General features: G+C 43.8%; 1 protein-coding gene across 8 annotated transcripts in view; it reads right to left on the reverse strand.

Annotated features, from left to right (window-relative positions):
- The window catches only part of NINL (ninein like), a 185,390-nt gene that overhangs the window by 130,509 nt on the left and 42,038 nt on the right, over window positions 1-12,843 (reverse strand). For all 8 annotated transcript variants that reach the window (XM_068232251.1, XM_068232253.1, XM_068232250.1 and 5 more), the window contains one exon: window positions 2,626-2,819. In XM_068232251.1, the coding sequence (XP_068088352.1) occupies window positions 2,626-2,808 (183 nt within the window). In that variant the 5' untranslated portion in view covers window positions 2,809-2,819. The remainder of the gene's footprint in view (window positions 1-2,625; window positions 2,820-12,843) is intronic.

Below are 12,843 nucleotides of genomic sequence, written 5' to 3' on the forward strand. Positions count from 1 at the left end.
ATCAAGTTATATCCAGAGTCGAGGACGTTCGGACTATGGACCTCATATACCATACATTACATCACTCCTTGCCCAAATTCCATTATCACTGGGATGACTGGTCTATTACTAAAATGTTTACAGATGTCTAGAATACTTACTCGCATTGCTCTTGATGAGGACATGTTCAATTACTTTCTCTTACTTTTCTGTTTAATAGGTTAAATATCAAAACAGCTTATGTTACTGTGTATGCCTTTCTGAACTATTATTATAACTGTCTGTTAATAACCTTATTGAAGCATCTCTGTACGCACACTGACACTATTTTATCTATGTCAAAAATGCACACCTGTATTGACTATTTGAACCTTTATCAATAAAACCTTTTGTAAAAGAAAATTCGCATACTAAAACCGCATATGAATTTCCTATTAAATACATTGTATGCGAATCGCATAGCGGTATGCGAATTCTGATGGCTCGGCTGTGCAGATTTTTTCTGCACAGAAAAACGCTCAGAAATCCTGGCAAGTGGAAACAGGCCCATCCACTTGTATTGTCTATGTGAATCTGCATGCAGGAAACGCATGCAGATTGGCTCTAGTGGAAACGGGCCCTCACAGATGCACCATGCAGTGAGGGAGATGAGGCTGCCAAGTATTCCAGCCTTTTGTGTCTCTCCTTGGATCACTCATCCCCCTCGCTGCAATGCTGCAGCCTCTCCAGCCGTTTGGACCTTTGTGGGAAAGCCTTAGTAACTTTGATGAGAAGAAATCAGCACTTCAATAAGTGTGTTTTTTGGCTGCTTGAGATCAGTGTTAAAAATAGGAGGCCCAGTTAATACAATATTACACCCCAGTCTTTAAACACAGCAGAGCCTACAAACAGTCTAAGAAGTTGGCCTTCACCACTGTGAGCACTGCCAGTGATTTGTGCTGGATGGTTGAGACTACTGGTTAATTGAATTCCATTTGCATGTGCTGGACAGAGAAGGACAGGGGAAGCCTCATTAGGAACCAGAGGCATCCCCCTCCCAAGGTAAGTATCCCCCAGAGAGAGATTTTTTTGTGACAAGTTTGTTTTAAGATTTATTTTTTTTAAAAGGTGGGAAGAGTAATACAGTAGACTTCCAGTTATCCAGATCGCAACTAACCAGCAGTCTCAACCAAACAGCACAAATTGCTGACAAAACCTACAGTGGTGAAGGCTAACTTCTTTGGCAATTTGTGGGCTCTGGTGTGCCTAAAGACTGGGTTTCAAGGCTCCCCCAAGGTTAATATTCTTTCAATTACTGTACTTTAACATCTAATACAGAGTTCATGGTATGTATATAGAGTGGGGTATGGTACTTTATTAGCTAGACCTATTTCTAAACATTGAGTCTCAAGCAACCAGAAAGCACACCCATCACAATGAGCTGAACCCAGAAGGTGGCAGATAACCAAGACTCTACTGTATTGAAGGCAGCAATTTATTTCGAGCAATTTGGGGAATTTTTTTGCATGGAAGGTAAAAAGTGAGGGGGCTAGCCTGCTGTCAGGTCACAGTAAAATTTTCATCCATCTTGAGGGAGCCATTGAGGCTCAGCAGATTATTATAGAACGCTTCAAAAGGAGGCGGCACTCAACTGGCTGCAAAAGATGCTGTATTACGGAACAAAAACTACATGTTACGGACACACCTTCATCAGGTGTATAACGTTATACACCTGATGAAGGCGTGTCCGTAACGTAGTTTTTGTTCCGTAATACAGCCTCTTTTGCAGCCAGTTGACTGCCGACTCTTTTTTCATGTTTGAAATATACCTGGACCGTAGAGCAATCCGGTTGAGGCCAGGCACTGGCAGATACCCAGTACAGACGTATCTGGGCGCTGTTTTCTGTTGGATTTTTCTACAAGGTATTATATAATGCTCACTGCTGACATCTCTGACAGCTGGTTGGTATGGTTGCTAGGTATACAGCCTTGCTACCAGTGTCTCTATTATTTGATCTCAATTACCTTTCAAAACACTGACTGTTGCGCTAGAAGTTCTAGGGTTCGTTTCCACTAGAACGAATCTGCATGCGTTTTTTGCATGCAGATTTGCATGGTCAATGGGCCTGTTTCCACTAGCCCAAAAATCTGCATGGTGTGCGGTGCAGAAAAAAAATCTGCACAGCAGAGCCATCAGAATTTGCACACCGCAAGGCTAGTGTGAGATTTGCCTGCAACGTAATAGGACAATTGCATGCATTTTCACCATGCAAATTTTCCATGTGAATTTGTGTACTTTTCCGTGTAAAATTACACAGGCACTGATTACATAAATATGCGAAAATGCGTGCGTTTTCGTGTGAAAATTTGCATACAATCGAGTATGACTTCGCATCCGCATGCAAATTTGTTTACGTTTTTTCCGCAACGGAATCGCACCGCACTAGCGGAAACGTAGCCTTATTTTTCTGTGCCCACTTTTTTTTATTTTTTTATGACTGTCAAGGCAAGAGCCACATGAATTGCTTGGATGGGCCTCAGGTATAAATCCAGCACGAGTTGAAAAGTACTCACAAGGCAGTCAAAAGTACAGAAGCAATTCTGTTATTAAGAACAATAGAAAAGTTTTTGTTTTGATCAAGTTATCTATTCCACATAAAATATTACCCTGGCAGAGTGGTCATTGCCTAGTAGTGTCTTGAGGAGTAATGAGAGCTGTGCATCTAGATGAAGCTTGTGACAGAGGTCTGTCAGCTCGTCTTTATCCAGGTAACCCGTGCCTGTTGTGTCACAGCTGCTGAAGACCTCTTGAAGCTGGGACACATATTTATTCTCCACTTCCTTGTCCATCCCATAGCAACCTACAACAGAGAAAGCAGAATCATGAGTTTAACCATACGATACTGGCCAAGATGGATACATAATTAAGGATAGATGTATGGATACATAATTAAGGATAGATGTATTTGGATGTCTATCATCAATCTATAGCTGTACTTAGATGATCTCCAAATCTGAGATGACCTTGTAAGGCTTGGTGGTGTATTCTCCACAGTCAGCATGCAACGCATGAGCTGGCGTGGAGGAGGTACACACACTAGCACCAGGAAACAGGCTATCCCTAGTATAGTGGAGGGGAGGACTGACTCCAATAGGAGATTGTGGCGCACAGAGCCGGTGCAGATCTGACAGCCACAAACAATGCTTTCGTTATAACGTCTCAGCGCAAAGTAGCGCTGAGCGCACAAACCAGAACTGAGGAGATCAGGACAGGTAGACAGAATGAACGCTTGCTAGCTAGCGGCTACTTAGCGACAGCAAGCGTCCAAAACCAGACAGACTGGAATGAGGCAGCCAATGCGTTGCGGCGATGGCGTGCCTCACAAAGACAGGACAGGATAGTCAGGAAATAGCAGGATTGAGATAGATGAACGTAACACAGATAAATATACAATAAGTATGTTTTCCTAGCGTATTACAATTACAGCTATCAATGAAACTATTTGTAAGGTCTGACTAACATATGTATATATCGGCAATGAACCGATATATGACATAAGCAGGAACGCTGACTAGGACTGGAGTAATACAGGGAACAGGACTCAGAAGGATTCGCTATCTCTTCGCAGAGATGAACGCAATCCACAAACAGTAACAGAACAGGATTCAGAAGGATTCGTTATCTCTTCGCAGAGATGAACGCAATCCACAAACAGGACCAGGAACAGGATAACTAGCTCAGCACGGGTGTTCACGGTACGCGCAAACTACCAAAACGTGCTGGAAAACTGACTAACTGAACACAGGAAATAAACAGTTCGTGTACGTATATATCAGCGACACTGATGTATCAACGTAACACGAATACAAGGAAAATAATAAACGTGCTGGTATGCATATATATTGGCAATGAACCAATATATGATGCAAAACCAGCAAAGTATCTTTAGAACAAGAAACACGATCGGGGGCTGAAGCGACAGCAAGACGGGCTTAACTGAAGCTATGAAAACCCAAGGAAACCCTGCAGGAAGCAGATCTTTATACTGAGGTCATCCAATGGGAGCAGACATGCAGATTCCCACACAGGTGAATGATAATCAGTCACAAGCTGACAGCAGGGAAAGACAGACAAAGCTATGCAGCTTGCATGGAGAGACATCAGAACTGCCTGAGCTGCAGCACTACTACTTCCAGCAACACCTGCTGCAGCAGCGATCATTACAGTACCCCCGCCCTTAAAAGCGGATTCCAGACGCTTTTCAAAACTGAAATTCCCAACAAAATAGTCTGACTGATAATTCATGATGACCGGGACAGCCCGGCAAGACCGAATTCCAGAATCAGTCCCCACAAGACTGGACCCATCAGAACCAGAACCTACAGAACCATGCCCATCAGTACTACAAGCCCCAATGTGACACCCATCAGAACCATGATTTCCAGAAGAAAGCCCTCCGAAATTCCCTGAGCGATACCCACCGCCTTCCAGGAACCGTTCAGAAACGCCAAAGCCTTTGCAATGCCCACCGGTACTGTCTTTACCAACACAAAACCCACTGTTGAACCAGTCCAAGGCACCAGGACAAGTTTTCTCAGAGACCTCCCAGAACACCTTGAAGCTCCAAAGAGATCCCCATAGGTCAGAATGCCCCTTAGGCTCACATGGAGAACTATCAAGAACCCCTATGGAACCTAGGGCAATTCCCGAGTCAGGGCCACAAGGACAAACATCAATATCAGGGCTTTCAGGGACCAGAACCATCTCTGGGCATGCAGGCAGACTGGCAACATCAGAACGTGTTCCCACTAAGGAAGCATCAGAGCACGCTAACACCTTAGACACACTTGGGCATTCTGGCACACAAAGAACATCTGGGCACACCGGCACAAGAGAAACCTCTGGGCATGTCAAGGAACTGTGAGCCTCAGGGTCAGCCAAGACAGGACCAAAACCAGGACTGGCCAAAAAAAAAAATCATCATGACTAAACTTCGCAACTACTGGACTTTTACACGAGAATGCTGGATCAGACTTAGATGTCGCTGATTCCAGCAAAGTCAGTAACAAATCAGATTCAGGGGCACTAACAAGACAGGACAAATCTTCTGATGTATGCACTGAACCAGATAGGGACTCCACAACTACCTCTGGACTGGACAGAGACTCATTTAATACACTGGATTGGAGCTCATGAGGCGCTGCAGAACAAGTCAGTATTGCAGCAGCCCCCACTGGACTAGGCAAAACTGAGGAATTCCCTGGACAGGAAGGGGACTCTGGAACCTCTGCCACAGCGGCCAGAGAACCAGAATCTTTCAGGATACAGGGCTGGGTTTCAGGAACACTCATCAGACCGGACTGAAATTCTGAGATTTCTATTATTTTGACCAGAGAATCAGAATTATCCATGTTACAGGGCAAGACTTCTGAAACATTCAGAGGACAGGGCTGGAGTTCCTCGGCTGTTACAACACTGGAGAGGGACTCAACATTGGTTAAATCAGACTGTGTACAGGGCAAGGTATCTAACACAATTGCTGACGAGGACAATATTTCAATGGCTTCTGCTTTGCTGGGCAGAAATTCACCAAGTTTAATTAGAGCAGACTGTAATTCCAAAACAGCTGCTAGACAAGTGAATATTACTGCAACACCAACTGAGGTAAGCAGTGCCTCAGACCCTTCTGCTAGAGGGTTTGAAATATCCAAAGTACTGGGTGAAGCATAAGACTCTGCGACCACAGCTTCACTGGACAGGATCACTGAACAGTCCATATTGCAGGGCAAAACCATGGAAGCACCTGCTGGACAGCATAATGATTCTGTGACCTGAGTTTCATTTGAGAGATCTACTGCACAATTCATGGTACAGGGCAAATTTACTGGAAGATTTTCTAAACAAGGTAATAATTCTGCGATTTCAGGTTCACATAGCAGATGCTCTGAGCTATTCATGAAACTAGAGCGAGGTGTAGAAACAGGAAGATCAAGACACAATGTTTGCGCATCTGAATCACCATTCATTTGTAAAATTGGAAAATTCAGATGCTGGGGTTCTGAGGTTTCTAGACAGGATTGCTGGGACTCGGAAACTGATGTAGTGCATCTATTGGCATCTGCTGGATCAGACAGGAGTTGAACTTTATTAACACAGGTAATTTCTGCAGAAATGTTTGCAGAAGCAGGCAAGATTTTTTTGGTGTTTGTTTCACTGAACAAAGAGTCATGAGTACTGGCTAGGCTGGACTCGGAAGTCAGCAGGACCTCTGGATTCTCTGCTGAGAAATTTGCGCAGGGCAAGGTTAAGAATGTATCAGTGGCTTCTGTTTTACTGGTAAGTAACACTGAGTTATCCATGGTACAGGGTGGAATTGCAGGAACTTCAATTTCACACAAAAAGAGCTCCGAATCACCTGCTGAATCAGCCAAAGGTGCTGAAGCAGGCGGGTCAGAACGCCAAATTTGCGAATTCGGAGTCACATAAAAATCATCCAAAATCAGTTCCCACACATCAATCAATGGAGCCACAAAGTCATACTCACACACACCAGTTTTTATTAGGTTATAGGCAGACTTAATGCATGCATTCAATACTAATTCACTTTTTGCACTGTAAAATTGACAAAATGAACTTGAATCATTCTTCCATTCATTGACCAGAGCTTCCAGCTCTCCTTTCTCAAATGGAGGATTCCAAGCATACCTAACAGGCAGATCATGGTTTGCAGATATGATTGTAGCAGGGACATATATTGGGTTAATTAGCAGGTGATTGGCAGATTCCTTATTCCTAAGAATCTCCAATACCTGTAGCAAGTGCTGAACTGTAGTGTATGCAAACTTTCCTTGCTTCACAAATAAGTTGATTTGTTCAATACTCTGTAATATCTCCTCATAATCATACTCAGATAATTCTTTTAAACAAAAATCTTTATTTTCCCTAGCCAGGGAGGAAAGTTCATTAGTAGTTTCATAAGTCCATTTAACTCCCCTGAAAGACAATTGCATTTCATTATCTGTTAATGGCAGAATCTCATTATAGGTCTCAGTCGCTAAGGATAACGACTCTGCAGATCGGACACGTTTCTTAGAACGTTTGCGTTTTGCCTTAGACCCTGCTGTTTTTGGTGATTTATTCAAGGCTGCAGGAAAATTATCAGTAACACTTTCTGCTTGCTGAACATTTTTGCAAGCAATTGAAGGAGTAGCTGATTGGCCTGCTGCCAGGAGTTCATTAAGAGGAAAAGGCAATGGATCTATGCGCAACCAGTTATGGATCACAAACGCTAGAAATTCCAGCGGTCTCTCTTTCAAATCGGAATGATTGAGAACATCAAATGCCCACTGGAATAATTCCCCTTTAAACAAAATATAACTTAGTTGGAGTGCCCAGGTTGAAACAGGAGTCGCTTGGAGATCAGGATTGGCCAGGAACCTGGCACATTCAGAGAAAAACTCATTTTCTGTTTCAGAGCTAAGTTCTTAAAATTTCTTAAAGGAACAGGAACCATAATTAACAGTGTCATACTTTCTGGGAATCCCCCCCCACAATGGGGATTGGTAATGGGGTTTTCATAATGTAAGGCTTGGTGGTGTATTCTCCACAGTCAGCATGCAACGCATGAGCTGGCGTGAAGGAGGTACACACACTAGCACCAGGAAACAGGCTATCCCTAGTATAGTGGAGGGGAGGACTGACTCCAATAGGAGATTGTGGCGCACAGAGCCGGTGCAGATCTGACAGCCACAAACAATGCTTTCGTTATAACATCTCAGCGCAAAGTAGCGCTGAGCGCACAAACCAGAACTGAGGAGATCAGGACAGGTAGACAGAATGAACGCTTGCTAGCTAGCGGCTACTTAGCGACAGCAAGCGTCCAAAACCAGACAGACTGGAATGAGGCAGCCAATGCGTTGCGGCGATGGCGTGCCTCACAAAGACAGGACAGGATAGTCAGGAAATAGCAGGATTGAGATAGATGAACGTAACACAGATAAATATACAATAAGTATGTTTTCCTAGCGTATTACAATTACAGCTATCAATGAAACTATTTGTAAGGTCTGACTAACATATGTATATATCGGCAATGAACCGATATATGACATAAGCAGGAACGCTGACTAGGACTGGAGTAATACAGGGAACAGGACTCAGAAGGATTCGCTATCTCTTCGCAGAGATGAACGCAATCCACAAACAGTAACAGAACAGGATTCAGAAGGATTCGTTATCTCTTCGCAGAGATGAACGCAATCCACAAACAGGACCAGGAACAGGATAACTAGCTCAGCACGGGTGTTCACGGTACGCGCAAACTACCAAAACGTGCTGGAAAACTGACTAACTGAACACAGGAAATAAACAGTTCGTGTACGTATATATCAGCGACACTGATGTATCAACGTAACACGAATACAAGGAAAATAATAAACGTGCTGGTATGCATATATATTGGCAATGAACCAATATATGATGCAAAACCAGCAAAGTATCTTTAGAACAAGAAACACGATCGGGGGCTGAAGCGACAGCAAGACGGGCTTAACTTAAGCTATGAAAACCCAAGAAAAACCCTGCAGGAAGCAGATCTTTATACTGAGGTCATCCAATGGGAGCAGACATGCAGATTCCCACACAGGTGAATGATAATCAGTCACAAGCTGACAGCAGGGAAAGACAGACAAAGCTATGCAGCTTGCATGGAGAGACATCAGAACTGCCTGAGCTGCAGCACTACTACTTCCAGCAACACCTGCTGCAGCAGCGATCATTACAGACCTTTTATTTAAATTGCCCTTTTTTTATTATTTCAAAGATTTAACTTAACGACCGCCTAACGCCCATAGGCGTCGGTGGGTCGTTAGTGGTATAGCATGGAAACGAACGAGCGGCCTTTCCATACCAGTTCACGGAGGGTGTCTCCGTAAACAGCCGGAGAACAGCCGATCGCGGCTCGCCGGCAAAATGTAAACACGCGGGGAAGAAATCCCCGCTGCTTACATCACACGGCGCTGCTGCGCAGCAGCGCCGTGACGTAGATCGGCGATCCCCGGCCTCTGATTGGCTAGGGATCGCCGGCATCTGATAGGCAGAAGCCTATCCTATCAGGCGCAGGACGGATATCCGTCCTGCGCCGCTCAGGAGGTAAGGGAGAGGGAGGGAAAGCCGGGGAGGGCGGAAAGCGCTCCGGAGGGGGGCTTTGAAGAGCCCCCCCGGAAAGTGCGGGTAGCTGGCGGCGATCAGACCCCCCCAGTGGGGAAAAAAGGGGGGAAGACTGATCGCCCTGGCTATTTCATGATCGGTGCTGCGGGCTGGAGAGTCCACGCAGCACCGATCAGAAGAAAATCCCCTGGTCCTTAAGTGGTTAATTGTAGTGATTTATTTTTGCATATGTATTGTCTGCTAGAGCGGTGTTTCTCAACATTTTATTGGTATGTACCCCTTTTAAAACCCTGTACTCACCAAGTACCCCCAGCATAGCAAACATTATCACAAGTACCCCTTGACAAATATATATTTCATTGTAGTACATGCTAATTGGTTCTAAATCATTTCCAAGCATTTACTATTGCTTTTAATTAGCTAAAACACTAATTTGGTGTTGTTAAGATTTAGCATTTTCTAAAACTCTATAATTAAATACATTTGTTATTCTTGGTTAATTATATCAAGCCCGAGTACCCCCTGGAACCATCAGAAGTGTCCCCTGGGGTACGCGTACCACGCGTTGAGAATCCTAGCAGCTATAGGGTAGGAACACATAAGGTAGAAATGCATATGCGTTTTCCATAGCACATAGTGGAAAATGCATACGCAATTCTGCCTAGTGTGTTCCTAGCCTAAAGTGGCTGGATAGTGCATTGGTAAAGGGCTCTGCCTCTGACATAGGAGACCTAGGTTCAAATCTCGTCTCTCCTATTTCAGTAAGCCTGCACCTATTCAGTACTGAGTTCTTAGGCGAGACTCCCTAACACTGAGTGCGCTCTTGTGGCCTCCTCATAAGCCTGAAAAGCGCTATACAAATACTGGAATTATTATTATTATTATTAAATCCATCCATAAAGTCAGTCAAACTCTCTCTACCATGTTTTTTTTTTCTCTCTCCTATTATTAATATCCTCTTCACTAGGCACTTAACAGAATGATGACAAGATAAGCTCAGGTGCTTATGCTCTAAACAAATGACAACAGGGAGGACATTATATGGAAAAACCCAATGCAGAAAGACAAGATCATGATACCAATATACACTCTGCACCAGGAATGAATGCCAAATGGGAAAAGAATTGGAAATTTGCACAGGCTGCACTTCCAGACAGCAGCACAACTTTTCTCTTACCGATGCGTTCATACAAGAAATGTTTCCAGCATTCTCCAGTTTTAGAGCTCGATCACACTACAGCGCTTGTGATGTTAAAAGCTCTTGCTAATGTTATCCAATGTGAGTGTTCACACTGCAGCAATGTGATTTTGAAAAAATCCCCCATAGGATTGCATTAGCAAGAGCTTTTAAAATCTCTGACATTTCTCTGTGTGAGTGATCCCTTCTGCCCCAACCAAAAAGGTAAGGAGGTTTCTACATTCCTCAAAGTCTCATTTAAAATTATACAAACCACACAAATTTTCATTGGTGACATCAACCTGGGGCTTCTTGAAGGATCTCCAAAGCTCCTGGGTAGATTGCGGACTGGTTAGCCAACACCTTTGACAAACAAGACCAAACTCTGGCTGGAGCCAGTTACCCATTCAGAAGGGTGTCCGTGGGCAAGACTCCTTATTGCTCCAAGGGGGCCTACTGAGCGTGCCCTTAGTGGCTGTAGCTCACAAGCACTTTTGAGTCTGACAGATGAAAAGATCTATACAAATGTTAACATAATTATGATATTATTATTATTCTGGATGTAGGCTGCCACATTAACATAGCAGCCTAGCCTCCTACTGTCACTTCTGGGAGGGGGTGTGATTCATGCACCAACCACTCCACCGCTGATCAGATAATACATTTGTGGTAGTTGACCTATGGCCATAGTCTTATAGGCTTTGCTTTACTTTCAAGAGAAACCGTAACCAAGAATGTAACTTCATCACAATCAGTAGCTGATACCCCCTTTCCCATGAGAAATCTTTTCCTTTTCTCAAACGGATCATCAGGGGGCTCTGTATGGCTAACATTGTAGAGAAACCCCTCCCACAGTGTGATGTCAGGACCATGGTCGTGACAGTTTCCTGTCTGTGAACCTCATTGCATTGTGGGAAATAGCTGTTTACAGCTGTTTCCAACTGCCAAAAAAGCAAGCAGCATCATATTCCACCGACATCACCTGCCAGCACTAAAAATGTCACCATGTGATAAATTTCAGACTGTAAATCAGGGAGAGGAAAGCTTTTACAATGGGCAAACACTAATCATTTATACATAATTATTGTAAAAATGAAGCCCTTTTTTATTACATTGTTTTCACTGGAGTTCCTCTTTAAGGCCTCTTTTCCACAGAAGGCTGAAGGTGGTGAATTTACCACTTGTCAGCTGCCGCTGTTCACCAGCCATGCACTTGCTAGAGCTTGGCAGGGGTAGAGACAGATTATGTCCCACCCTTAATAGTCACCTCTTTAAGGTAAGGTAAGATTTGTTGGGGGCCAGCATCAACTAGCCTCTAAACTCCATAGGCAACTGCCTAATTTGTCTTGTGGATGAGGCGACTCTGGGCATGGGCAGTGTACAAGCGGCCCTCCAATGGATCTACATCTGAGCACATTTTTGGTTGCCAACTTTGGATGCTACAGGTCCTGTTTTTTTGCAGCCATGTATTGTCACCACATGTCTAAAGATGACACGCGTGGTGTTATATGAAATTGCAGCCAAAAAGCACTTGTGGCTGGCAAATTGCCTGACAAGCGTACAGTTCAGATGCACATGAAAAAGAAGCCTAACTTGGACACAACCAATTCAAACTGAGACTGCGCTTTAAAATTGTTGGAAGTTTTCAACCCCTGCCTGGATCATAACACAATATAGTGATGATGCCTGGAGTATTGAGGTTGCATGCAAGAGATTTTAGGTGCACAGCCACTAGATGACTAACCAATCATCATTTAGCAACCCCAGTATGCCCCGATAGAATTTTTTTCAATCTAGTCTAGGTTTGATGGATTATCAGTATTCACCAATTTGAATAGGTCAACCCCCCCAACCTATGTTTGGCTGTAGTCGGTTTGATAAACTATACAAAGCAATGTCGATACTTTTGTGTTGGTTTCAGTGGCAGCTCCCATTTTGTCCACTAGCTGCTGGCGCCCAAATTGTCTGCTTCCGGCCCAGCTAATACAGTACTACACCCCACTCTATATACATACCATGAACGCTGTATTAAATGGTAAAATACAGTAATTGAAAGTATATTAATATTAAAGCATACCTGAACTGAATATTAAAAGTCAAAATAAACAAACACACTTCATACTTACCTCCTGTGTAGTCTACTCATCAATCTCTTTTTCCTCTCCTGCGTCCTGTTTGTCCACTGTGATCAATGGAATTATCTGACCTCCATTTTGAAAATGGCCATTACCCCATAAAAGCTTCCTGGTAGGCACACTGTTAAACTGTAATATCGCACACTTGAGCTATAGGGAAACATGCACATTACCATGCTCATCAATTGTCCTTTCAGTGATAGCTGACAGCAACTGATATATTTCAGTTCTGACCAAATCTTGCTACAACTGGAAGGTATCGTTGTAAGGAGAAAATGTAAGGTTCACTTTAAGGAATCTTTGGAACCCAGTCAGAACCGGCTGCATAACCCCCTTAAGGGCCAGAGCATTTTAGGTGGAGGTTGGGGAAGGGGCACGTTTGGAGGGTCAGGTAGCAGCATCCC

The sequence above is a fragment of the Hyperolius riggenbachi genome, chromosome 4 (assembly GCF_040937935.1).
Source record: "Hyperolius riggenbachi isolate aHypRig1 chromosome 4, aHypRig1.pri, whole genome shotgun sequence".
NCBI lineage: Eukaryota > Metazoa > Chordata > Amphibia > Anura > Hyperoliidae > Hyperolius > Hyperolius riggenbachi.